Source organism: Loxodonta africana, chromosome 21, assembly GCF_030014295.1.
Source record: "Loxodonta africana isolate mLoxAfr1 chromosome 21, mLoxAfr1.hap2, whole genome shotgun sequence".
NCBI lineage: Eukaryota > Metazoa > Chordata > Mammalia > Proboscidea > Elephantidae > Loxodonta > Loxodonta africana.
This window is the reverse complement of record NC_087362.1, coordinates 59,246,871-59,274,848: the sequence shown is the minus strand read 5'-3', so window position 1 is coordinate 59,274,848 and position 27,978 is coordinate 59,246,871. Positions and strand designations below refer to the sequence as shown.

The 27,978-nt window shown below is 47.8% G+C and overlaps 1 protein-coding gene across 4 annotated transcripts; it reads left to right on the top strand.

Annotated features, from left to right (window-relative positions):
- The first annotated feature begins 329 nt into the window (after positions 1 to 329).
- Positions 330 to 27,620, top strand: ADGRG3 (adhesion G protein-coupled receptor G3). 4 transcript variants are annotated; one of them, XM_010596146.3, is made up of 12 exons: positions 342 to 480; positions 5,350 to 5,497; positions 14,009 to 14,147; positions 15,998 to 16,144; positions 16,870 to 17,004; positions 17,537 to 17,576; positions 17,701 to 17,801; positions 17,950 to 18,062; positions 21,021 to 21,301; positions 21,508 to 21,601; positions 22,688 to 22,962; positions 24,025 to 27,612. In XM_010596146.3, exons 1-12 carry the CDS (start codon positions 420 to 422, stop codon positions 24,129 to 24,131), a joined length of 1,641 nt encoding a protein of 546 aa, XP_010594448.3. In that variant the 5' UTR covers positions 342 to 419; the 3' UTR covers positions 24,132 to 27,612. The 4 variants fall into 4 exon arrangements, with proteins under 4 accessions (XP_064130050.1, XP_064130051.1, XP_010594448.3 ...); XM_064273982.1 differs by lacking the exon at positions 342 to 480 and adding an exon at positions 6,177 to 6,271 and having other exon boundaries at positions 5,384 to 5,497; XM_064273980.1 differs by lacking the exon at positions 5,350 to 5,497 and having other exon boundaries at positions 330 to 480.
- Positions 27,621 to 27,978: the final 358 nt, after the last annotated feature.

Genomic DNA, 27,978 nt, shown 5'->3' with positions numbered 1-27,978 from the left:
TGAGGCCCCAGCTGGGAGGGGAGGGTCTGAGCTAGGTGTGCCCAGCTCTGAATTCTGTGTTCATCACCACTTCCCAAGGTCTGCTTGGGTGTGGTTGCCTCTTCCAACGTGAGACTTACACCCACAGCCCACCAGGCAGGGCCCTGGGAGCAGCGACCCTGGGTGGGCTCAGGAATACCTGCCCAGTCTGGCTCCCTCTGGAGGTGGTCACAGAGTAGGCTGAGACTGGGAGCACTGCCCAGTTCCCTGTACTCGCCTTTCATAACCCAACCGATGGTGCCATTGAGCAAGAAGAGTGAGAAAGAGGCCACAGGAAATGGCGGGGGTGGGGACAGGCGGTTCAGTAGAGCCTGGGACCAGAAGGCCAGGAGGCCAGACAGCTGCAGGGCTCCGGCCAGGTCAGACAAGGCTGGACAAGGATGGTGACACCCAGGAGCTTCAGGGTCCTACATTTCCTGCTCCTTCTGCTCTTGGCTTCAGGTGAGCAGGTCCATTCGTCCTCTCCTCCTGCCAAGCTCTGAGGCCCTGCTCTGCTGAGGGGCCAGGTGGGGGGAAGGTCTGAGACACAGCAGGGGTGGAGAGTGGGGGTTTCTGGGGTTCCCTGAGGAGCCTGCCCTGACCTGTTCAGCACCTTTGCTAGCCTTGTCCCTCTGGTCAGTCCTGTCGTCCCAAAAGGCTTGGGTCAGCGCTGGGCCTCAAGTTCCCTTTCTTTCCAGAGTGCCTTTGTTGGGGTGGTGCAGAGTGCTTCCCGGCTCCCCCACTTCCAGGCTGTGGGTCCCTGACTGGCCTGGCTCTGGGATGTGGCTTCACTGGCCACTGAGCTCCTGGGGAAGGGGGACAGAACCCTTCGGAAGCTGAGGCCAGGCAGGCTCACACTGCCCTCTCCCCACCCCTTCATCGGGCCCCTCCACCCTCACATACCACCCACACCAGCTCCCCCTCCCTGTCTCTGCAAATGGTCCCACAGCCAGCCAGAAAAAGACTCCTCCCACTTCTTCTCTCCCCAGCCTTGTGTAGACAAACACCTGGTGGGTGGTTCTCGAGGCTAAGCTGGGAGCTCAGGCCTTTGCTGCTGTGGTCCTTGCTCTTGGGTCAGCCACCTCCACTCATCGTCCACCTGGTCTGTTCTTTACTCTTTGTTCGCTCTGTGACATCTACAGCCATCCCTTTGGGCAATGGGAGATGCTCCCTCTGCCATGTTCCCATCTCAGCTCCATGGTCCTACTTGCTCCTGATTCAGTGAGTGGCTGTGCGTCTGTCTCCTCTGTGTCTGTCCAGCATGGAATGAATGGCCCCACTCTTGGACCCAGGGAAATGTGGATTTGAAGCTCAGCTCCCGTGTGCTGGCGGTTGACTTTGGGCACATTGATCAGCCTCTTTGGGCTTTAAGAACCCTGCTTCCTTGCAAATGTCAGGGGATTCAGTGAAGCGTGGAGTTCAGTCCCCAGTTCAGAAAAAGGGTGAAATGGCAGCTCGATCCTCCCAGAGGCTTGGTTCAGAGAAGTTCATTGCCAACACTTGACGGATAATTTATTATTAACCAGAGAGGGGCTGCCACCAGGTCTCAGTAGATATCATAAGGATGCTGGGTCCTTCACAAAAGCTGTAATGCACTGGTTGGGCACTCATGGCTCCTCTGAGTGAACACATCGCCCCTGTGGTGCTGGCGGCGCTCTGGTTTGGGCAAAGCATTAGCGATTTGAACAGTGTGAGGAGCTTTGAGATGTTTACATCTAGAGGTAATCCTTGTTCCTTTGTGGAGGTTTATGGGTGAGTCTCCATCCACTCATTTGTTTATTCACTCATTCACTCATTCTCAAAACACTGACAAGCCCTATAAGCTGTGCCAGGCCCTTTGCTTGTTACTGTGGTGGTCCCTACCCTAGTGGGCTCTCAGTCTAGCAGAATGACAAGGGTTGGGGAGGTGGGAGCCCAGCATCTGGGGACTCTGCAGTCAGGAACCAGCAGGTGACAGATTCACACTGTAACGAACAACCGAAAAAACCAAATTCATTGCTATGGAGTGGATTCCAACTCATAGCAGCCCTGTAGGACAGAGTAGAGCCGCCCCATAGGGTTTCCAAGGAGCAGCTGGTGAATTCGAACTGCCAGCCTTTTGGTTAGCAGCCAAGCCCTTAACCACTGTGCCACCAGGACTTCTAAGGGGGACCAGAGAGAAGCTTTAATAAAGGAACAGTTTACAAAGGCGTGGGCACGGGCAGAAGGACCAAGAAGGGGGTGACGCACTAGGGCTGGCACTGAGGTAAGCTGTTAGCATCCCTGGGCCTGAGGGCAAGGGAGGGAGCGGGCACCAGACAGGAGAACAAGCTGCGGCTGTAGGAGAGATGGGGCCACAGGGGCAGAAGGAGAAGCAAATATCCACCTCTCCTACCCCCCTGGCCTCCTGTCCCCTCCGCATTTACTGAACCCAAATGGAAGCCAAGAGCACAGAGCCCTGTGGGTGCTAACCTTGGAGGCCCGCCTCGGCCACAGAGCGGTGGACAAGTATGGAGGAAATGTGAAGGCAGAGGACGCCAGTGCCTACACAGGAGGGGAGATGGCCTAGTTCAGGGTCTCATGTCTGGTCTAGATGCTTTCAAAGTCTTCAAGAAAGAATTTTGTGATATTTAAGTATTTGTTCGGTGCTAGGTACTAGTCAAGAGCACCAAATACATGACAACACCGAAATTTCGCAGCAGGCCAGAGGGACACTGTGTTACCACCCAGCAGTGGGTACACCCAGCACCCATTCATAACCCCATGGGCATATGGGGGGCTGGGATTGCAAAGATAATGGTACCTCCCTTGAGTTGCCAATTTCCTCTCCTCTCTTTTCCCCTCTTCCTCGCTACCTTCTTTCTCTCTCTCTCTCTCCTTTATTTAAAAAAAAAAAAAATCCCAGAGTTGCCCTCAGGTGGATTCTGACTTATAGCAATCCTATGTGTGCTAGAGTAGAACTGCTGCATAGAGTTTTCAAGGCTGTGACCTTTTGGAAGCACATCGCCAGGCCTCTTAGGGTGGATTTGAACTGCCAACCTTTTGCCTAGTAGTTGAACACTTAACCTATTGCACTACCCAGACACCTCAAAAAAGCAAAGGTGGATTATATTATATAAATGATCATCTACTGCCTGCTTTTCTCACTAAACGATGTGTCATGATTATCTTTACAAGTTAGCAGAAGTTTAAGTTTCCTTTATAAAAGCTAATTAAAACAGCATTGTCATACACAGATCTGATCATTATAAAATCTGTTCTAAAATATAATTTTTTGCCCTAAATTTCCTCTAGCTTTGCTGTCTTTATCCTTACTGTGTATTTCATTTTTATCTTAATGATTAAATATTAAGTAGTTTTTTAAATTGTGAAAGTAGTATTGTGCATAGTTTTACAAAAAAAGCAAACACTGGAGGACAGCATAAAAAATGAAAAGTAAATGTCTCCCTGCCCACTTCACCCCAGCTCCATATATTTCACAGGTAGCCTCCCTTAACAGTACCTACAGTGTTCTTCCAGAAAACAAGACCCACCCCGACGCCCAAATGGGTAAAGATCAGGAGGAAGTAGTTCACAGACAAAGAGATAAAAATGGCCAGAGAATATATAGATAGCTACTTTTTTTTTTATTACTCAAACTCCTTAAAAAAACAAACCCAAACCTGTTGCTGTCGAGTTGATTCTGACTCATAGCGACCCTACAAGACAGAGTAGAACTGCTGCGTAGACTTTCCAAGGAGCGCCTGGTGGATTCGAACTGCTGACCTTTTGGTTAGCAGACATAGCACTTAACCACTACACCACCAGGGTTTCCTCAAACTCCTTAAAGATGTGAAAATTAAAAAGAGATTAGTTTTACCTTTCAGATTGGCAAAAAATTTAAAAGTTTGGTAAAATCTAGGATTGTGAGCATGTGGGGAAATAGTCACTGTTGTCTGCTTTTGATGGGAGTGGAAATAGGTACATTTTTGGAGGGAAATTCAATAATATCTAACAATTTTTAAAAGCACATACATTCCTATTATAAGAATGTTTTTATGAATTCTCAGCAGGAACTGGCAAACATGTACACTCTCAAAGATTGTCATTGAAGCATTGTTCAAATAGCAACAAAGAAACAAAAAACAAACCCACTTAACTGTCCATCAATAGCAGACCTGTTGCGAAAGTGTCGCAGCGCCTGCATGATGCAATAGTATGCAAGTGTTGAAAGAATAATACGGATTAATGTGTGCTGATGTGGAAAGCTCCCTAAGATGTAACGGATATATAGCTTAGAGATCCCATTCATGTACATTTTTAAATAATCTACATATAAGTATTTGTGTATGCATAGAAAATTTCCAGAAGGTTGTGCAATCAACTGTTAAAAGTGTTTACCTTTGGAGCGTGGCCTGGAAGCTGCAGGAAGGGAGACTTTCACTTTTTATTTACGTCCTCATGTACTTTTTAACATTTTTAAGAACTCTATGCATGGATTGACTTTTGTTGAGAGGCAGGTAATATCTGGACGCCCAGACATACATCCAACGCAAATATACAAATAATCTTAACAATGAAGTTCTCAACTCCTGGAATAAGTCATAATGGCTCTTTGAACCCCTACAATGGGCTATGTTCTTTATGTTATGTCCCAGAACTTGGAAGGAGGGTATTAGAAACCCCATTTGCAGGTGAGAAGATATAGGCTCAGAGAGTTTAAGTAACTTGTCTGAGGTCCCATAGCTAGCAAGTGACCTAAAGCTTCCACTCCATCACCTCTACCAGGTGAAAGAGAACTGGACTAGAAGTCACGAAAGCTGGTCTCTAGTCCTGGAGCAGCCTCCAACAAGTTGGTGACCTTGGACAAGTGACTGCGCCCCAGGGGGCCTCAGTTTGCTGTGTTCTGTACCTTCCTCAGGAGGTAGCTGTGAGAGTCCTAACGTGAATGTGGGAGAATGAGGCAAACCAGGACAGAATACCCCCGATAGTTACATCGTGCGGTCACAGTTGTCAGGGCTTCGTAAAGTCTGATATGGAACACTCATGGAAAGTCAAGAAGACTCCACGGGGGAGGTGATAAAGGAGTAATAGCACTAACATATGGACCTTTTTATCTACAGAGCCACATGCTAAGCCCTTGGTATGTGTTTTCCCCAAAGTATCCCACTGTAAGGTGGGGGCAGTATCTCTTTCCACTTTGGAAACTGAGGCCAGGGTCTGGGTTTGAGTCCAACTCAAGTACACACAGCCAGTGTGGGTGGACTGGGATTCCAGCCCATACCACCAGAATCTGGAGCTCAGTCTCCTTCTCAACCCCCTGCTGTCTCCTCCCCACCCAGCCCTGTCACACTCTCTGTCTCCCTCCCTCAGGTGAAAAATATCCCGAGAAGCCGCGAAACGCCTGCCTGGGGGTGGTCAATTCGGGCCAGTATGACTCCTTCAGCCTGAACAGCACTGCCACGTGCTTCACAATGTGTAGGCGGAAGGATGACTCCTGCAATCTGAAAAACTTGCAGAGGTGAGGGGGCCCTCGAAGCTGGGGCAGAAATCTGGGGCTTTGGGATGGGGGAAGCAACCAGGAAAGGGATGGAGCCATCAGCCCCCATGGCCAGAAAACATAGCTCCCATCTCATTCTTCTATTTGTTGTTTGACACCCAGACCTCCTGGGAATCAGGGGCCCTGCTGGTCCAGGAGATGCAGAGATTAATCAGCTCTGCCCTTGGGAGTTGTGGAGCGACAGACATGGGCCCAAATGTTGATGACTCCAGAGTGTGATCATACAGATCTAGAAAGGTGAACAAGGTGCCAGTTGAGCCCAGAGAAGGAAGCCTGCCATGCTTCACCCATGAAAGGAGACAAACCATGAAAGGGCTTCGAAGGTTGCACAGGAGTTTTCCAGCTGGATTCAGGCAATGGTGGGGGATACAGTCAGCAGAACCTACTTGAACATTGAAGGAGAACTACAGTGCTTTGAACTGTGAAACAGTAAAGATCTGAGGGAGAGAGCTGTCAGAGAGAGGGGAACAGGTGGGGGATAGGCCTAGAAATGTGAGTAGGGACCAAAGTCCAAAGAGATTGCGAGCTCTGCAGAGGAGTCTGGATTTTATTCTATACCAGTGGGGGGTCGGGGTGGGGGGAATGGGAGCAATGACATATTTTAAGCAGAGGAAGAGCATGGTCAACTTTGTGTTTTTAGGAAGACTGCTCAGGCTTCTGGGTGGTGACACAGGAGGAGACATGCCCAACTGGCACCACGCACCAGGAGAGGAGAATGGATGAGAGAATTGCGTGGTGTGTAATCAATAAGACCAAGAGACCAATTAGATGAGGGGTGAGGGAGAGGAAGGTGTTTAAGGTATAGCATCTCCGTGAGTCATCTCCAAAAATACTCTGCTTCTCTCTCCTCCACTTCCAATAAAAGTTGCCTATAACTCTTCAGGGATACCCAGAACAGTGCCTGGTATATTCGCTATTGTTATTGTTAGGTGCTATCCAGCCATTTCTGAGACAGAGTAGAACTGCCTCATAGGGCTTTCTTCCTGTAATTTTTATGGAAGCAGATTGCCAGGTTTTTCTCCCGAGGAGATGCTGGGTGGGTTCAAACCGCCAACCTTTCGGTTAGCAGCTGAGCAGTTAACTGTTATGCCACCAGGGCTTCTTATACCTGTTGCCATTGAGTTGATTCCAACACATAACAACCCTATAAGACAGAGTAAAACTGCCCCTTAGGTTTCCAAGGAGCACCTGGTGGATTCAAACTGCCGACCAGGGCTCCTCATAGTCAGCACTAAATAAATATTTGTTAAATAAATGAATGAAAACCCTGCCCTCTCAAGCTTGGTGTTAGGAGAGCAATCTGACTGAATGACATCATTTCAGTGGCCTGGAAACACCCCAATGTCCACCTGCAGTTTCTTAGCTCCAAAGAGCCCTACGGGGGCTCCTCTTTGTGCTGCCTTATGGTGGCATTGTCATGGAAAAAGCAGGGCTCTGAGATCAGAGAAATTGGGTTCTATTCCAAACTCCATCATTTATGAGCTGTGCCAAGTGCCTTCAGCTATCTCTTCTATCTTCACAACAACCCTACGAGGTAGGTCTTGTTATCAACCCATTTTTCAGATGAGGAAACTAAGACTCCAGAAAGTCAAATCCCAAAGGTTAAATAACGTTCCCAGCTGATAAGTAGCAAAATGAAACATGAAGCCAGATCTAGAAGGCAGTTGGGGGGTATATAGTATTATATAAGCTGAGGTCAGATTGACAGTGCTCAAAAGTGGCACTGGATGTTGGACAGGTTGTCTTTCAGCTTGCTCATCTGTAGAGTGGAGTTAAAAATAACACCCAACTTACAGAATTATTGTAAGGATTAAATATATAATTCGTACATGTTAGCTATTATCATTATCTCATTATTAGCATAGTTATTTTACTATTATTCCAAAGCCTTCATTCTTTTTTTTTTAACTTTTATTGAGCTTCAAGTAAACGTTTACAAATCAAGTCAGACTGTCACATATAAGTTTATATACACCTTACTCCATACTCCCACTTTCTCTCCCCCTAATGAGTCAGCCCTTCCAGTCTCTCCTTTCGTGACAATTTTGCCAGCTTCCAACTCTCTCTATCCTCCCATCCCCCCTCCAGACAGGAGATGCCAATACAGTCTCAAGTGTCCACCTGATACAAATAGCTCACTCTTCATCAGCATCTCTCTCCTACCCACTGTCCAGTCCCTTTCATGTTTGATGAGTTGTCTTTGGGAATGGTTCCTGTCCTGGGCCAACAGAAGGTTTGGGGACCATGACCGCCGGGATTCCTCTAGTCTCAGTAAGACCATTAAGTATGGTCTTTTTATGAGAATTAGGGGTCTGCATCCCACTGATCTCCTGCTCCCTCAGGGGTTCTCTGTTGTGCTCCCTGTTAGGGCACTCATCGGTTGTGGCCAGGCACCAACTAGTTCTTCTGGTCTCAGGATGATGTAAGTCTCTGGTTCATGTGGCCCTTTCTGTCTCTTGGGCTCATAGTTATCGTGTGACCTTGGTGTTCTTCATTCTCCTTTGATCCAGGTGGGTTGAGACCAATTGATGCATCTTAGATGGCCGCTTAGCATTTAAGACCCCAGACGCCACATTTCAAAGTGGGATGCAGGATGTTTTCATAATAGAATTATTTTGCCAATTGACTTAGAAATCTCCTTAAGCCATAGTCCCCAAACCCCTGCCCTTGCTCCACTGACCTTTGAAGCATTCAGTTTATCCCGGAAACTTCTTTGCTTTTGGTCCAGTCCAGTTAAGCTGACCTTCCACGTATTGAGTATTGTCCTTTCCTTCACCTAAAGCAGATCTTATCTACTAGCTAAACAGTAAAAAAAACCCTCTCCCACCCTCCCTCCCTTCCCCCCTCGTAACCACAAAAGTATGTATTCTTCTCAGTTTATACTATTTCTCAAGATCTTATAGCGGTCTTATACAATATTTGTCCTTTTGCCTCTGACTAATTTCGCTCAGCATAATGCCTTCCAGGTTCCTCCATGTTATGAAATGTTTCACAGATGCGTCACTGTTCTTTATCGATGCGTAGTATTCCATTGTGTGGATATACCACAATTTATTTAACCATTCATCCGTTGATGGACACTTTGGTTGCTTCCAGCTTTTTGCTATTGTAAACAGAGCTGCAATAAACATGGGTGCGCATATATCTGTTTGTGTGAAGGCTCTTATTTCTCTAGGATATATTCCGAGGAGTGGGATTTCTGGGTTGTATGGTAGTTCTATTTCTAACTTTTTAAGATAACGCCAGATGGATTTCCAAAGTGGTTGTACATTTTACATTCCCACCAGCAGTGTATGAGTTCCAATCTCTCTGCAGCCTCTCCAACATTTATTATTTTGTGTTTTGGATTAATGCCAGCCTTGTTGGAGTGAGATGGAATCTCATCGTAGTTTTAATTTGCATTTCTCTAATGGCTAATGATCGAGAGCATTTTCTTATGTATCTGTTAGCTGCCTGAATATCTTCTTTAGTGAAGTGCGTGTTCATATCCTTTGCCCACTTCTTGATTGGGTTGTTTGTCTTTTTGTGGTTGAGTTTTAACAGAATCATATAGATTTTAGAGATCAGGCGCTGGTCGGAGATGTCATAGCTGAAAATTCTTTCCCAATCTGTAGGTGGTCTTTTTACTCTTTTGGTGAAGTCTTTGGATGAGCATAGGTGTTTGATTTTTAGGAGCTCCCAGTTATCTGGTTTCTCTTCGTCATTTTTGGTAATGTTTTGTATTCTGTTTATGCCTTGTATTAGGGCTCCTAGGGTTGTCCCTATTTTTTCTTCCATGATCTTTATTGTTTTAGTCTTTATGTTTAGGTCTTTGATCCACTTGGAGTTAGTTTTTGTGCATGGTGTGAGGTATGGGTCCTGTTTCATTTTTTTTCAAATGGATATCCAGTTATGCCAGCACCATTTGTTAAAAAGACTATCTTTTCCCCAATTAACTGATACTGGGCTTTTGTCAAATATCAGCTGCTCATATGTGGATGGATTTATATCTGGGTTCTCAATTCTGTTCCATTGGTCTATGTGCCTGTTGTTGTACCAGTACCAAACTGTTTTGACTACTGTGGCTGTATAAGAGGTTCTGAAATCAGGTAGAGTGAGGCCTCCCACTTTCTTTTTCTTTTTCAGTAATGCTTTACTTATCCGAGGCTTCTTTCCCTTCCAGATGAAGTTGGTGATTTGTTTCTCCATCACATTAAAAAATGACATTGGAATTTGGATCGGAAGTGCATTGTATGTGTATACATGGCTTTTGGTAGAATAGACATTTTTACTATGTTAAGTCTTCCTATCCATGAGCAAGGTATGTTTTCCCACTTAAGTAGGTCCTTTTTAGTTTCTTGTAGTAGTACTTTGTAGTTTTCTTTGTATAGGTCTTTTACATCTTTGGTAAGATTTATTCCTAAGTATTTTATCTTCTTGGGGGCTACTGTAAATGGTATTGATTTGGTGATTTCCTCTTCGATGTTCTTTTTGTTGATGTACAGGAATCCAAGTGATTTTTGTATGTTTATCCTATCACCTGAGACTCTGCCAAACTCTTCTATTAGTTTCAGTAGTTTTCTGGAGGATTCCTTAGGGTTTTCTCTGTATAAGATCATGTCATCTGCAAATAGAGATAATTTTACTTCCTCCTTGCCAATCCGTAAAGGCTTCATTCTTAATCTCTCTAGTATACCTTCCTCATAAGGTTGTTGTTGATATCGAGATAATGCATACAGAGTTATCAGCAAAAAGTAGAAGCTCAGTAAATGTTTATGTTCTTTATTTTAATGACTTCTGATTATAAAAGTAATACGTAATTTATATTCATTGTAAAATACTTGGAAAACAGCTATAGAAAAAAAGGAAATTTCCCCTAATCTCAACATCTAGGAAAAAAAAAAAAAAAAACCAAACCCGTTATCATCAAGTCAATTCCGACTCATAGTGACCCTATAGGAACTGCCCCATAGGGTTTCAAAGGAGCAGCTGGTGGATTGGAACTGCTGGCCTCTTGGTTAGCAGCCGTAGCTCTTAGCCACTACACCACCAACAGGTAACCATTATTTTTATTTTGGTATATTTCTTTTTAGCCCTTTATGTAATATGTAAGGTAATATATAAACAGACATGAAATGTATGTATTTATAGTTAACTAATTGACATCACATTCTATCACAACTCATTTATCCATTCTACTATGTTAATGGATATTTGGGTGATCTACAGTTTCCGGCTTTATTCATATAGTGCTGCTATGAATATTCTTGTTGATGTGTTTTGGTGAACATATGTATTTTGTAAGATATATCCCTAGGGGTGGAATAGGTAGATAATAGGGTAGGCACAGGAGCCCTGGTGGCACAGTGGTTAAGCATTTGGCAGCTAATCAAAAGGTCAGCAGTTCAAATCCACCAGCCACTCTGCTGGAGAAAGATGCAGCAGTCTGCTCCCATAAAGATTTGCAGCCTTGGAAACCCTATGAGTCAGCTCTACTCTGTCCTATACGGTTGCTATGAGTGAACTCGATGGCAATGGGTTTGGTTGTGGTTTTTTTTTTTTTTTTTTTGAGGGTAGGCAGAGACTGTCAAATAGTTTTCCAAAGTGGTTGAACCAAATTTCACTTCCACCAGAAGTATAAGATAGTTCCAGTTGCTTCACTTCCTTGACAACACTTGGCATTGTCTACTTTTTCATTTTAGTCATTCTGGCAGGTTCGTAGTGTATATCATAGTGATTTTAATTACACTCCCATGATGACTAATGGAGTTTAAAACCTGGACATTTGGATAGCCTCTTTGTGACATGCCCTTTTAAGTCTTTTATACATTGCTCTATGGGGTTATTTGAAATTTTATTAGTGATTTTTAGATGTTCTTTATATATTCTGAATACATGTCCTTTTGTCAAATGTATATACTGTGAATATCTTCTCCCTCATTGTAGGTTGCCTTTTCATTCTTGTAATGCTGTCTTTTGAAGAAGGGCAGAGCTCCTCATTTTAATGTAGTGCAATGTATTACAATTTTTCTTTATAGTTAATGCTTTTGTATCCTGTTTAAGGAATCATTGCCTACCCCAAGATCATAAAGATACTCCTCTGTGTTTTCTTCTGAAAGTTTCATTGCTTTATCTTTCACATTTCTATCTACAATCCACAACAATAACAGTAACAAACTGTGGAAAATCTGCTCTGCTTCTCAGAGGTTTACAGTAGCAAGTACTTAAGACATCAGTGAACTAGAGGGTAGGAGATAAACCCTACAGGTATTCATGGGCCCCGCACCTCAGTAAATTTTTGGAACGCTCAGAGGCCTGGAGAAGGCTAAGCTACCCTCTCCATGGTGAAAGACAAAGTGTTGAACCTCTTTGCCCTACCATGAAAAAACAGGCACAATGTGGAAAAACACATGCCAAGAAGCTATATTAATCTCAGACAAAGAAGATGATGCTTAAACAGGTATTCACTTTGTAATTATAAATTCAACTATGCATCTATGTTTTAGAGAATTTTTGAATATGTTACATTTCATGACTAAAATAACTTTTTTAAGTGCCCTGAGAACCAGATCAGAAAATCTCCCTTTGAGAAAGTAAATTGTACTTCTTTTGTGAGGCCAAGGAATTTTTTTTTAGGTACATGAGGTGAAATTTACGTGTATGTAGTGAAATACAATTCACTGTTTTATTTGGTAACAATGAAAATTGCAACACTTCTTTGTCTAGATTTCAAAAAGGCAAATCAAAGCTGGGATCAATTTGGTGTTAGCTCAGTCAATGGATTTGAACAATCCAGACCCACTCTTTCTAGCTGGATTGTGTCCTTATTGTCTGTCCCACCTAAGTACGTTTGGCTTACTCTTTCTGTTGTGCAATATTTTTCCTGTGATCTCATTTTTTTCCCCCCTTGGTAACAATGACTGTTCAAAAATTATGCCAAATGAAAGCTTCCCTTTTGTCTCCCTGGAAAGCCCTCCATAGCTTCTCCTTTCCAATAGTCTTGGTCTGGTTGTACCTGCTTCTGTTTCCCTTTTCTTCCACCGCTACCCTGGTCCTTACCTGTTCAGAATTGCTGAGGGATCTCACCCTAACAAGATTAGCACTAATCCAGAGAACACAAAATAATAAATGTTGGAGAGGTTGTGCAGAGAATGGAACACTTATATGCTGCTGGTGAAAATGTAAAATGGTATAACCACTTTGGAAATCAATTTGACGCTTCCTTAAGAATCTAGAAAAAAAAGTACCATACCATCCAGCAATCCCACTCCTTGGAATATATCCTAGAGAAATAAAAGCTGTCACTTGAATAGATATATGCACACCCATGTTCATTGCAGCACTGTTCACAATAGCAAAAAGATGGAAACAACCTAGGTACCCATCAACAGACAAATGGATAAGCAAATTATGGTATTTACATACAATGGAATACTATGCAATGATAAAAAAAAAAACAAAGATGAATCTGCAAAACATCTCACAACATGGATGAATCTGGAAGACATTATGCTGAATGAAATCAGTCACAAAAGGACAAATATTGTATGAAACCACTATTATAAGAAATCAAGAAAAGGCTTTAACACGGAAGAAAACATTCTTCAATGGTTACGAGGGTGGGGACAGAGGAAGAGGGGGATTCGCTAACTAGATAGTAGAAAGCAATTATCTTAGGTGAAGGGAAGGAAAACAGAATTGCTTAGGGAGGTTAGGCAGCAGCGTTCAGGATCCAGGTATAGGAAAAGGAATCGTCCCCTGGAGTGCAGGGAGGTTCAGTACCACGGAGAGCACCCAGGGCTTGCTTTCCCCCTAACAGTTCAGCTAAGGGGCCCTGGTGGCACAATGGTTAAGTGCTCAACTTCTAACCAAAAGGTCGGAGGTTTGAACCCAACCCTCTGTGAGGGAGAAGATACCTGGAGATCTGCTCTCGTAAAGATTACAGCCTAGGAAACCCTATGGGGCAGTTGTACTCTGTCCTATAGGTTGCTATGAGTCGGAATCGACTTGACGGCACACAACAGCCACAACAAGGATGGCAACGCGACAGCAGTAAAATAAGTGCCAGTTAACTTTTGTGTTCTATGTGGTTCCCAAACCAGCTCTGTTGCAAGACATGCTTAGTTTTTCAGAGGCTAAGACATGCTTAACCTTCAAAGGCTGAGTTCCCAGTGTTCAGCTGGCACTCAACAAAAGTGGTGACATGCTCAGTTATGCCACACAGCCATCTCCTCAGAGTTGAAAGTACTCAGAGGGGCAACCATCTGGAATCCCTCAGGATCAGCCCACATTGATCCCAAGCCACCCCCTTCCTCCTGTAGCAATCCCAGAGTCTGCTATTTGGTCTTCTGGGCCACCCTTCTCACCAAAGAGTCTGTCGATTGCTATGCGTGGTATCTCTCCTCCTGTCATCCAGGCTGGGGACCAAGTAAGTGAGTGGGTAATTCAGCCTGTAAGATCCTACTCTCTCTCCTGACCCCTGGCCCCCTGCAGATACTGGCTAGATTATGAGACCCACCTGGTGGAGAACACTTCGATAGAGATTGTGAATACATCTTTTGTGAAGACTTTGGTCCATAACTTCAGCACCGACACCTCAGATGACCTGTATTTTTCACTGACCCCCTCTCAGGTAAGGGATCCCCCCCATCCCTGTTGGCTGGTCCTGGGTCTACTTCTCTCAGGCAAACTTTTCAGAATTCTGAGACAGTCATGGTCTGTGCTTGGTACCCGTCAAAACTTATCCCTTCTGTGTCCTATTTTGGCAGTTCTTTCTCCTTGCTAACAAGTGCTAGTGAGTTCACTGGATGAGTGGATCGTGGTAGTAGATTAGGCAGGGTTGTAGTAAGAATCGTTTGGAAAAGCACAGAATTGAGTGTCAGCAAAACTGGCTTCCAGTCCTAGACTTTCCACCACTTCGCTAATCTCCTCCAGGAAATCCCATCTCCTCTTTGAGCCATACAGTCCTCATCTGTAAAATGAGTTCTAAATCTCCTCCACAGTCTAAAATTCCCATGATCTCTTCCACCCAGAGAACAATTTGAAACCAGATAAAGGGCACATTTGATAGTATAGTAAAACAGTTAAATTGGCAGACCCTGGTTTACATTGTTCCTGATTCAGATCCCAGCTGTGCCCCTTACTATCTATTGTGATCTTGGGCAAATTACTTAACTTTCCTGAGCCTCAGTTTCCCCATCTGTAAAATGGTGATGGTATTGCCCACTTTCAAGGTTACTGGGAGGAGCAAACTAGATGATGGACAGGGAATGCCTACCACAGTGAGGACTCAGTAATGGTCATCAGCCTTCCTTAAGGAATGAACGTAATGGCGAAAGTTTAAGCACACAGGAAAGTTGGTTAATGTGAAGGAACTTTTTGGTGTATTTGGAGAAGGAGAGGTGGAAGACAGATAGGGTCTTTCTCAACTCTTTTTTTTTAAGCAGCTGAGCCCTCGGCATGGGGTACACACTAGCCACAGGAATCGCCCACGTATCCCTCTGACACAGGGTCTGGGCTGGGAAGGGGAAAATTGAGGCCTTCAGCTCCACCTCGTAGCTCCGTGTTCCAATGCCTCTGGAAATGCTTTTAAGGCAGGCACCAGGGGGCATCAGGCTACAGTCCCAGGAAGAAGAGGGATATCAAGAATGAACACAACTTTTTTTTTTCTGTAATTACCAGTGAAATTTATCTTAATGTTGTGACCGTTTTCAGTTTTTTGTTAATTTGTCATTGGTCGAGGGGCAGGAGGACACACGCTCAGTGTGGATTCTTATGGGCTCCATTTCTGCCTCTGCCATCTCCCTTCCTGAGCTCCAAGGGAGTCACACTTTTCTGATGGTCTTATTGTTTCCCTTCATTCCCCAGTCTGGAGCTAGGCACCATCACCATAAACCAAAAAAACAAAAACCCTTTGCTGTCAAGTCGATTCTGACTCATAGCAACACTATAGGACAGAGTAGAACTGCCCCACAGGGTTTCCAGGGAGCGCCTGGTGGATTCGAACTGCCAACCTTTTGGTTAGCAGCCATAGCTCTTAACCACTGCACCACCAGGGCTCCACCATCACTATAAGTCCTATTTAAAAACAGAGGCTGTGAGGACCTGGCCAAAGCACGCCACAGACAACCACACCTTCCTCACACTTGCAAACTGACTGCCACAGTCCAGGAGCTCTTCCACATGTCATCTGTTCACAGCCTTTCTGTTTGACAGGTGGCCATAAGGCACATTGTTACCTCCCTTCTCATATACGGGACACTGAGGCTCCATGGTGCCATGAATTGTCCAGGGCCTCACAGGCTGGGAGGTGGCAGAGCTTGGACTGTGTCCCAGGTGTCCTGCCTCTCAGAGCTTATGTCTGCAGGTGCTGCCCTTCCACCAGGATCTGCCTCACGTTCCCCTCCCACCTGGGGGAGTGGCAGAACTCATGGGGCTGGAATCCTTGGGTAAAGATGGGTGCTGCTGTGGCTGTGGTTACAGATCCCAAGGCAGGTGATGGAGAATGAGAACAAGCCTCCTGATAGAGTCCTGCTTCCCAGGAGTTTTTTTGAATCCTTGCGGGGCAAGAGGTCTTCGGTCCGGTTGGCCGTAACCATCCTGGATGTTGGTCTGGGGAATCTCTTCAAGGTAAGGAGAGGCCTGGGTGGGGCTCAGGGTAACTCAGCAGTTAAATGCCAGGTTCACTTGGGTCCCAGGCCCCAACTCACCCTCACTGGAGTCTTTGCTGAGGGGCTGGTTGGGCATGGTGGGGCAGCAGGTCAAGCCTCGAGAATGTTTCAAAAGCAGCCTCATGACCATGGTCACCCCAGGCCCCTGTCTCTGCAGTCACCCACTCAGAGGTCTGGCACCCCACACACCAGAGCTGTGGACTTGAATATGTAGCCCAGGTGTGTTCATGTGCTCACGTGTCCATGTGCAGGCACAAGCACGCAGATACTTTCATATCAGCACGCTAATCATGTGTGCCCAGGCGTGGCCATGTCCACATGAGCAAGTGTCCCCACACCCTTGAAAATATGTCTGCCAGGTGTGTGTACCCAGGGCTGTAGATCTCTTCATGTGCAGACGTGGACCCCTGAGTGTTGTTGTGGCCAGGGGCACCCCCTGTCCTCCATTTCTAGGCTGAAATTTCTTCTGGCCTTGTGCCCTCTGGTTAAGTGGACAGAGGAGCTCTGGAGGCCTACAACTGAGAGGCATGAGTTTGGCAGCCGGTTTGCCTGGAGGGGGCCCCTGGACCCCTGGCCAGTCTTTTCCCTCCAGGCAAGGGCCATGGGTCCTGGAGGCTTCCAGGGACCCTCAGTCAGGGTTGGGGCTGGGGCAGCCCTTCTGCAGCCTGGCCTCCCCCTACACAGGGCCCCCGGCTCAGCCTGGAGGATGGCAGCAGCGTGTTGAACAATCGCCTGGTGGGCTTGAGTGTGGGCAGTACGCCTGTCACCGGGTTGGCCAAGCCTTTGGAGATAACCTTCTCCCACCAACATTACCTCCCCGTAAGTCCCCTGCCCAGGCCTGGCAGTCACAGTGGGGCAGACAGCCGGGTGGGCACACATGGGCATATGGGCTCTGAGCAGACACGCATAGGACACTGTGCCTCCTAGGCTTACACGTGCACACAGGACTATGCATTAGGGCCAGAGACACTTGCCCGCCCTGTGCATATATGCCCACGTGCCCCCAGACAATACCCACTTGCTTGCTCATAGAGGTGCACATCCAAAAAACCAAAACCCACTCCCATTGAGACCTGGTAACCCACATGCATGCATATGATGTCACAACCGTCCACCTCCATGTGCCCCTAAAGTCACATGCACACAGACACGCAACCCCCCTCCAGCCATATGCCATATTCACTCCCCTCACATGCTGATCCAAGGTATATGAAATGATGCAGTTTGCTTTCCTCTGAGACCCATGGGACTGAGCCTTGTTTTCTACCCAATGCACACATGCTAAGACACATGGGAATGTGCTACCCCCCTTTTCCCTCCTTCCCCAGTAATTTTCACCCTCTGGTTTCAGAACATGACCCTCAGCTGTGTATTCTGGGATGCGACTAAAGGTAGGGCCTGGAGGACTTTCTTGGCATGAGATAGTGGGGAGGGGATAGATCCCTTAGCAGGTGGAGTGGCCTTCACCCTCAGAGTTCTTCCTCTCCCCTCTCTTCCTGGTGCCTCCTCTCTCAGGGCCGACAGGAGACTGGGCATTCAAGGGCTGCTCCACGGAGCACAGAGATAGGAGTACCGTCTGCCGCTGTGATCACCTGACCTTCTTTGCCCTGCTGCTGGTAAGGGTCCCAATCTACCCTGACCCCAGCAGTCCTGGAGGCTCCTGCCTGGGGAGGGGGTTGCCTGGCAGGGCCAGAGCCTGTGTAGGGTGTGGGCCAGGCCTCTGCTGAGAGGGTTCTGCTTTGCGGGGGGGGTGGTCACCCACAGAGGCCAATCCTGGACGAGGCCACCGTGCAGGTGCTCACACGCATTTCCCAGGCGGGCTGTGGAGCCTCCATGCTCTTCCTGGCTTTCACTATTGCCCTCTACACTGTCCTGAGGTGAGTGACTCCACTTCCCACCCCATGCTTCCCTCCTGCCCTCAGGGAGGCGGTAAGGCAGGGTAGAAAGCACCCTGGCTGTGCAGCCTTGTACTGACACCCTCTCCAAACCTCAGTTTCCTCATCTATAAAATGGAGTTAGAGGTTGAAATGTGGCAGGGCTATTTCAGTAGCAAATGACAGAAACTTGACTCAAATTGGCTTAAACATAATAGGGCATCGTGGTTTCCGTAATTGAAAAATCCAAGGAGAGTGGGCTTCAGGCATGATTGGGTCCAGGGGCTCAAAAGATGTCACCAGGACTTGGTTTCCCTCTGCATTTCACAGCTTGGCTTTCCCCTTTATTAGTCATGTCAGGCAGCCTCTCCACACTCAGGGGCCCCTGGGAGCCCCAGGTTTTCATCACATCTTCTTAGCAACTCAGGCAGAAATAAAAAGGGGTTCCTCTCCCCCAATATTTCTACACTAAGTCCCTGAATTGGGGTGGTTTTTTTTTTAATTTTATTTTGAATGTTTTTTGTTTGTAAAATATTTTATTTTATTGCTTTCCAAAATATTTTATTTTGAAATAGTTATAGACTCATAAGAAGTTACAAAAATAGTACGTAGAGTGCTGTAGACCCTTCACTCAGCTTTCCCCAATGGTGACATCTTACAACTGAAGTACAATGTCAAAACCAAGAAATTGACATTGGCACAGTACTGTTCACTAGACAACAGGCATTATTCAGTTTTCACCATTTTTTACATGCATCCATTTGTGTGTGTGTGTGTGTGTGTATGCAGGATTGGCTAAATCATTTGCAGGGCCCAGTGCAAAATGAAAATATGGAGCCCCTTGTTAAAAAGTTTAAAGCGCTTGGCTGCTAACCAAAAGTCCGTGGTCGAACCCACCTGCTACTCCATGGGAGAAAGGTGTGGCAGCCTGCTTCCATAAAGATTTATAGCCTCGGAAACCCTACCGAGCAGTTCTACTCAGTCCTATAGGGTTTCTATGAGTTGGAATTGACTTGATGGCAGAGGGTTTGTTAAAAAGTTTTTAAGAATTTTAAGACAGTGACAGTGACTGTAGAGCATTAAAAACCAAGCACAGAGCCCTTCTGGGCACCACGTCTTGTGGGACTGTGAAGACCATGCATTCATGAAGCTGTGTCTTGTGTGTGTGTGTGTGTGTGTGTGTGTGTGTGTGTGTGTGTGTGCTATCCCATGTATAGACTAGGATTGATCTTTACTGGCCTGACCTGGATCAATGTACCCATGACTGAACTGATCATGGTCTTCAAAGGATGGAATGCACAGATTGGCCAAGTCAGGCCATGTGCCTGCTGTTGGACTTGAGATACCAAAGGGCCAACCCCACCCAAACTTCATGGCTGAATGTGGAGAAGGGTGTTCCTTAGAGGAACTTGGGGCTGATTACAGAAGGGGAGGTGGTGAGTGCAGAACGGGCAGAAACAGAGAGATGGCCTAACCCCACTCTCCTAGGCCCAGGTTGTGGCTGAGGAACCCACAGGACCTTTTGAAGGAGCCTATAGGGAGCCTGTGGGAGCAGCCCCATGCCTGGCCTGCCCTGTCTCCACCTCCTGGAGGTACCTTTGGGTCTCCTGACTCCTGGACCAGTTCTCTGTCACTGCCCTTCTCGACGTGCCTCTTTGCCTCCTTCACCATTTGACCCTGGGCTTCTGCCCCCCACCAGCCCCACCCAGTCCATCTGAAGCTGAACTATGAGCATAAGTGGTGTCACCTCCACCCCCCAAGCCTTAGCCTAGGACAAGCTAAGCATGACTTTCCAGCCAGCTGCATTGCTGGATCCTGTGAGCCGGGCTTGGAGCATCAGAAGGAACAGTCACCAGCTCCCAAGGGTGGGGCCTCGTAACTCAGGTGAGGTGGACATCATCCTGCATGCCCCCTGCAGGCAGCCCTAGGCTCCCATTCCTTTGGTGAGAGTCCTTTGGGATCTGATTTCCTAAGAATGCATAATGGGAGTTCGACTGGGGGAGATGAGCCTGGGGAGGCAGCCCTGGGCAGGGAGGCTAGAGCCCAGAGTCAGAGCTCCTGCTCTGCTTGGTGACTCCCTGTCCCCCCTCTGGGCCTCATTTCCCCACCTATCAAACTGGGTTAATGATACTCACCCTACCTCCACTGTAGGCCTTGACATCCATCCATCTGTTCATCCACTCACTGAACCAACAGGAAGCAGGGCCTCCTCCTGCCCGCTGTGCTAGGCCTTGAGTTCATGGAGAAATAAGGGGCAGGGTAGAGTTACATTGTGATGGTGAGAAACTTCTACATCCACCCAGGCTAAGGGGCCTTCAGGAGCCCTGGTGGCATGACAGTTATGTGCTCGGCTGCTAACCAAAATGTTGGTGGTTCGAACCCATCCAGTGGCTCCACAAGAGAAAGACCTGGCAAGCTGCTTCTGTAAAGATTACAGCCAAGAAACTCCTATGACTCTGTCACACAGAATCGCTATCAGTTGAAATGGACTCAATGGCACCCAACAACAACAACGAGGGGCCTTCAGAGTCAGCCTCCTCAGAAGGAAAAGTCTAAGGGGAGTTCTGAAGGTGGAGGAGGAGTCAGCAGTCAAAGAAGTTGGGAGGGCCTGAGAGGCAGGGACAGGCATTGAGAGCAGAGTGAAGAGCGTGGGTGAAGTCCAGGAGGTATGAAAAACAGAAGGTGTTCAGGGAATTACAAGGTATACAGTTTGGGTAAAGCATCAAGCCAAGGGGTGAGGCCGGCAGGACCTGGAACCTGTAGGGTCCTGTGGGCCATGAGAGAGGTCCTGAACTTGAACCTGAGTGCATCACAAACTGGCTGCTGGGCAGGAATGGAAGCTGGAAGATCAGGCGGAGAGCCAAGGGCTCATGGTGGAACAGAGGAGGTGGGGTGGAAAGGCCTGGGTGCCCCATGAGAGTTGTGGCCCCTTGTGCCTTTCACTGGCCCTTCTTGGCCCAGGTTCTTCCGGCAGAGGTTCAAGTCAGAAGATACCCCCAAGATCCATGTGGCCCTGAGTGTCAGCCTGTTCCTCCTGAATTTATCTTTCCTCATCACTGTGGTGAATGGCTCGCAGGGCTCCAATGCTGCCTGCTGGGCTAGGGGAGCCGTCTTCCACTACTTTCTGCTCTGTACCTTCACCTGGATGGGCCTGGAAGCCTTCCACCTCTATCTGCTTGTCATCAAGGTCTTCAACACCTACTTCGGGCACTACTTCCTGAAGCTGAGCCTGGTGGGCTGGGGTAGGTGCTACCTGGATGGTCAGAGGAGATGGATGGGGTGGACATTCCCTCCAGCCAGGCCCTGGGGCACCGGCTAGGGGAATTTCCCTGGGGAGAGAGGAGCTGTCAGACAGGCTCAGGGTTCAAGGAATGGGCAGCTGGAGGGGTTCTGGAGGAGGGCATGCCCAGGGAGGCTGCATTGCCTTACCTCCTCCCCTTGCTCCCAGGCCTCCCTGCCCTGGTGGTCATTGGCACCGGGAGTACCAACAGCTATGGCCGCTACACCATCCAGAACGAGGAAAACCGTACCACGCTGGAGCTGTGAGTGGTGGCTGGGGGAGCAGAGCTGATACCAGGTTCCAGGCTTCACATATCGGAGCCGGAGGGAGGGGGAATGGAGGGAGTCCTAGGACGAGAGATTCAGTGTGATGAGGCCAGAAAAATCTTCAGACCCAGCTAGCTCATGGCATGCAGGGGTAAATTGAGGCCTGGAGGGAGGAAGGAAAATGAGAGAGGGGAGCTGAAAAGGGGGAAAGAGAACTGAGCCAGGAGGCAGAATACTGGGCTCTAGCCTGGGCTGCCACTAGCCCATAGAGCACCTTTGGGCAAATTGAAAAATGTGCCCCACCAGACGCTTAACCTGGTAAGTGGAGGACATGCTGGATTTCAGCTCCCAACTGCCCCCTCCACCCATTGTACAGCGCACAACCTGCCCAACCACTTGTAGCAGCCCTGGTCCTAGTCCAGGCTGTACTCTTGACGTATTGTGTGACCTTGGCCAAGCCCCTCAGGGCAAGCTTCAGTTTCCTCATCTGTACCATTGGGATGATCAACATGCTCTTTTAGAGCCTTTTGTCCTTGCAGTACAAAGTGGAGCTGAGCTGAGCCTTCAGACTCCTGCCCTGGCATTCTCATGGTGCCCACCCCTGAGCCCATAGCCAGCACAGAGCTGGAAAGGGCCAGCAGGGCCTTGGGCCTGGCCCCAGAGTATCACATCAGGGGCCAAAGGGCCTGGATGGGAACTGTGGTGGAATGGCAACCATGTACCTACTCAGTGAGTCTTCAGGAGGCCGTTTGGAGCTGCCGGATGTAGGGTTTTACAAGAGAAGCTGAAATCTGGATATTTATGCCAAACCTGTTTTTTAGAGGATAGCTATTAATTCAATTTTTTTTTTTTTTTACAATATATGTGGAGCAAATGAAACATGCCTTTGGGGCCAAATTGGCCCTTTTGCACACACGGTCTAAAGAGGCCCTTGACCACCTGCCCCAGGAGGAAAGCGGGGTAGGTGGGTGGAGATAGGGGAAGACATTTTGGTCTTCAAAGGTCAGTCAGGGGAGACTTCCTGGGGACTTGCTGGGCAACGCTCTCCTCTCCTTGTCCCAACGGCCATCCTCTTCCTCCAGGTGCTGGTTTCGTGAGACGACTGCCCTCTATGTCACCGTCCATGGCTACTTTCTTATCACTTTCCTCTTTAGTGCCATGGTCCTTGGCCTGGTGGCCTGGAAGATCTTCACTCTGTCAAGTATCACAGCGGGCAAGGAACAGGGGCTGAACTGGAAGGGGGTTCTCACTGTGCTGGGCCTCTCTAGCCTGATGGGCATGACGTGGGGGCTGGCTATCCTCACACCCCTGGGCCTGTTCACCATTTATATCTTCGCAGTGCTCAACTCCCTGCAAGGTGAGGCACCTGTACACACACACACACACACACACACACGAACGCACGCGCGCGCACATACACACACAGGAGCTTTCTGTGCTGGATTCTAGTGTAATTCCTTAGCACTATCTTCCAAATCCCTGCTGTCTCTCAGTTTATCCCATCTAGTTATCTTGGAGCCCTGGTGGAGCAGTGGTTAAGAGCTCAGCTGCTAACCAAAAGGTCAGCAGTTCAAATCTACCAGCGACTCCTTCGAAACCCTATGGGGCAGTTCTACTCTGTCCTATAGTGTCCCTATGAGTTGGCATCAACTCGACAGCAACAGGTTTTTTTGTTTTTAGAGTTATCTTGACTGTTAAGCTTTTTTTTTTTTATTTCAGAGATCCTATATTTTTACTCTTTTTTTTATTGTGATTTAAGTGAAAGTTCACAATTCAAATCAGTTTCTCGTACAAAAACTTATACACACATCGTTATGTGACCCTAGTTACTCTCCCTACAATGTGACAGCACACTTCTTCACTCCAGCCTGTATTCCCCGTTTCTATTCAACCAGCTCCTGTCTCCTTCTGCCTTCTCATCTTGCCTCTGGACAGGAGCTGCCCATTTAGTCTCATGTGTCTACTTGAGCTAAGAAGCACACTCCTCACCAGTATCATTTCATGTCTTGTAGTCCAGCCTAATTTTTGTCTGAAGAGGTGGCTTCGGGAATGGTTTTAATTCTGGGCTAACAGAGAGTCTGGGGGCCATGTCTTCTGGGGTCCCTCCAGTCTCAGTCAGACCATCGAGTCTGGTCTTTTTACTAGAATTTGAGGTCTGTATTCCACTTTTCTCCTGTTCCATCAGGGACTCTCCGTCGTGTTCCCTGTCAGGGAGGTCCTTGGTGGTAGCCGAGCACCATCTAGTTCTGGTCAGAGACCCTATTTTTAATTTCCAAAATTTCTATTTGGTCCTTTTCTAGAAATAGGTTTCATTTTTCCCTGATTTTTTCCCTAATGTCTTTTAAGCAGAGTTTTTAAATAGCCCCCCTCCCTGCATGTCCCCACCCACAAGCTCACTGCTACCCCTTTTCACCCCCAGGCATCTTCATCTTTGGCTGGTTCGCTCTCCTCTACTTCCCTAGTCAGAGTGCCTCCTCGTCTGCAACTACCCAAGCCGACCAGACCCACTCGGTGTCTCATGGATAAAGAGGCTGCCAAGTGGCTAGACTGGGAGCTGAGCCCTGAGCTCTGGACTCAACTCTGACTTACTGGGTAACCTTGGGTCAGTCCCTGCTTCTCTCTGGGCCACAGTCTCCTTCTCTGCACACTGTGGCTGAGGAGGGGAGATGGAGACCAGGTTGGACCACGTGGCCTCAAAGGTCCCATCCAGATGCATCTGTGGTTCTGAGAGTTCATGAATCCAGGAATGCAGAAGGTTAACGCGCTCATAATCCTGGGCCCCCTCCCAGCATACAGTGACGCCTCCCCTCCCTTTCCCGCTCACCTTGGTAGCAAAGCAGCCATTCTTTGCCCTTACCCACCCTCTGGTCTCAGGAACAGCCTAAGCTTAAATAGGAGAGTCTCTTGTAGGCACAGACCCTTGAAGGAGCCCCAGCCTCTCCCCTTACCCCTGTCACTTCCCTCTCAGACTCCAACTTCTGGCTGCTTGTACCTGTGAGGGGAGGTTTCCAGGAGGTCATTGTCCCCTCAGGCATTGGAGGAGTTGTTGGCTGAACTTTTTAGGTGGGGGGTTGGTCCTCCTACCCAGCACAGCCCTGGTTTCTGCAGTCCCACCTGGGCCCATCCTCCCTGAAGAGCCTCTACCATTCAGGGGCTGCCAGCCTTCAAGATGTCTGGGGACATGGCTTCAGAGAACGTCACAGACTCAGTGGGTATGACACCTCAAACAAGTCTGAGTCTCCACTCTGACTGCCAGGTGGGCAGCTGGACCTTGGATCTGCAGTCTTTTGGGAGTGGCCAGACTGTCACATGCATACTGCACACCTGAGGGATGAGCATTTTTGCTCCTGTCTGTTCAGTGTGTGGGTCAGGGGGCTGAGGGTGGGGGAGCAGGCTTGGCATTTCCACCAGAATTGGAACTCCAGTGGAGCAGGAACCATGACTGCCTCCTCACTGTTTCCGCCCAGCCTGAGCTCAGGGCCTGGTGCAGTTCAGGCCCAGAATAAATATTTGTCGGTTGAACGAATCCATGTGCAGGTTTGGCTCCAACCTGACAGGGCCCTGAGCCAGGAAGTGTTTCTCAGGCCAGATCAATTTGGGTTTGTTGTTTTTCCTAGTGGCTGTCCCTCCATGTCTCCATTGCATTTTGGTTTCTCTGGTAGGAAACAAAAAGAGATAGAGATCGTAGAGGTAGAGGTAGAGAGAGATAGAGAGAGAGAGAGAATTAGCAGACAGGCTAACACTGAGAGAGAACAGAGACAGAGAGAGGAGGCAGCCCCCTGGCCTGCCCCAGTCCGAGGGTGGCGAGCATTGGTGTCAATTCTCTCCTCAGGTCCAACCTCACAAGTTCCCGACCCCATTAGCCTTAACTCTAGCCTTAACTTACTAAGTACCATGGGAAATCTCACCCTCCCACACAACCTCTAACTTTTCCAATGTGCTTTGGACACTGCCAAGTGCCTTACACAGGTGAGAAGTTATTATTACTAGACCCTCCCTCACAGCCCCAAAGCTGTGTGAGCTACCAGCTGCCTCCCCCTCCCAGGTGCTGGTGCTGATGTCTGACAGGAATGGAGGTGGTGCTCCCAGAAGCCCTTGCTTCCCCCTCCTCCCACCCTGCAAACAGACAGGAAGGCTTTATGCAATTCACTGTGTTCCTGGAAGGGAAATCCTGAGGTGTGCACACTGCATCTGTTGAGCCTCATTATCAGTTTTTGTGGACAAACTTGCTAGGTTTCAGACTTATCTTCATAGACATCTGTTTTTCAAGGGGAGGGCTAGGTGCCCTGACATCAAAGTCTCAGAGTTAGCAACCTGTGCTCAAAAGGAACAGCTGTTCCAGGGTCAGACAGGCCTGAGTTCAAATCTTGGTTCTGCTACTTAGGGTTTGTTACCCTGAGAATGTCACCTCACCTCCCCGAGCCTCAGTTTTCCCCTCTGTAAAATGGGGATCATAGAACGTCCTCATCTTGTCCAGAGAGCATTGAGACGACAACAGTAAAGTGCCTGACAGTAGGAGTAGGCTGACTCTCCAAGGCCTCCTTGGTTAAAGAAAAACCAAGCAGAACCTTCATGAAAAGCAAATCATGACCCTCCGCAGCCTAGATGTAAAATAAGAGCGTGAGGTTAAAGGTCCCTTCCAGATTTCCTCTATAACTCTGCCAACAGACCAGCTCTGCACTGGGACAAGGAACTGGGGCCCCAGAGAGGCCCAGCAACCTGCCCAGAGCCACTCGGCAAGTTGGGCTGAAGCTAGGGCTAGGTGCCCTAGGGAGCCCTGATGGTGCAATGGTTAAGCACTCAGCTGCTAACCAAAAGGTGAGTGGTTCAAACTTACCAGCCACTCTACAGGAGAAAAGACCTGGCAGTTTGCTTCCGTAAAGATTACAGCCTTGGAAACCCTATAAGGTAGTTCCTCTCTGCCCTACAGGGTCACTATGAGTCAGAATCAACACGATGGCACACAACAACAACAACAGGTGCTTCCTGAGCTGCTGACACCTCCTCCCAGGGCATTCCCTGGATTCAAGAATTATCGTCTTGTCCCTGACCTCCTAGTCTCAAGGGAAACCCTGGCCTGTGGCTTTCTCAGACATGCTCACCAGTATGTGGGGCTAACCAAATCGCAGGCCGCAATGGGCTCATTTCCTGGTACAGATGGGGAGATGTAGCCAACTTTGGGGTGTGCTCCTGTTCTAGCTGGTTCTCCACCCTAGGTCCAGGCAGGGGCTGAGGGGCTAGGGTCCCTTATCACCTGGGGTCTCTACAAACTGTGGCTCTGAGGGTCAAGCTGGACACTGTGCTGAGGCCAAGAGGAGTTGTGGCAAAAATATATCCCAAGGCCTAGAGTAGATGGACAGGGTTCCCAACCATTGAAGGGTAACAAACGCAGCCCAGGAGGTGGGATGGCACTGAGGTTGAGAGTGCAGACCCTGAGGTCTGCCTGCCTGGTCCAAATTCTGCTTCTGCAACTTGCCTGGGGCAAATTCCTCACCTTCCTCAGCCTGTGAAGTAGGAGTACCTGGATGGTGCAAATGGTTAACTAGCAGCTGCTAACCAAAAGATTGGAAGTTCAAGTCCAACCAGAGGTGCCTCAAAAGAAAGGCCTGGCAGTCTAGTTCTGAAAAACCAGCCACTGAAAACCCTATAGTCTGACACACACAGGATCACCGTGATTTAGAACCAACTTGATGGCAATAGTTTTTTGTTTTAAAGTAGGGATAACAGTAGCTGCCCAAAGGGTTGATGAAGGATTAAATTAGAGACCAGTGGGCATGTGTGTGGCTAAGCCAGGCTTTGTTCTGATCATAACCTTATAAGGTCTTAGGGTCCCGTGGTGCTCCAGGTGCCACAGGGAGTGTCCTCTTCACCTCGGCACCCTGCCTGTTCTCTCTGTTCTGCCCAAGTTTCTTCATTTCTAGTATTTTTTCATTATAATATAAAATATACAAGGAAATAAGATGTATTTACTCTGTGCTCTCAGATAGACAACTTAATATTAAAATATAAACCCCCCTCACAGAGAATTTATTAATTCAATGAAATTACAATAAAGATTCCAGTTGATTTTATTTTATAGACTCTCAAAAAATTTATTCTGTGGTTTATATGGAGGCATGTAGTCCTCAAAGAGCTAAGTCAACCTTAATGAAAGAAGGGCTTAGAAGGAAGACTTGCCTCCAGATATGAAGACATTACAAGGCCACGGTGGCAATCTGTGCAGGCATAGGCAAGACCACTAGGGAAACAGACCAGAGGCCTCAGTGGCAGACCCATGTACCCCTGGGACTTAAAACACAACAAGGTGGATCACCAAGAAGGGACATATGGCCTGATAGATGGTGCTGGAAAATTGTCTCATTATACATAGAAA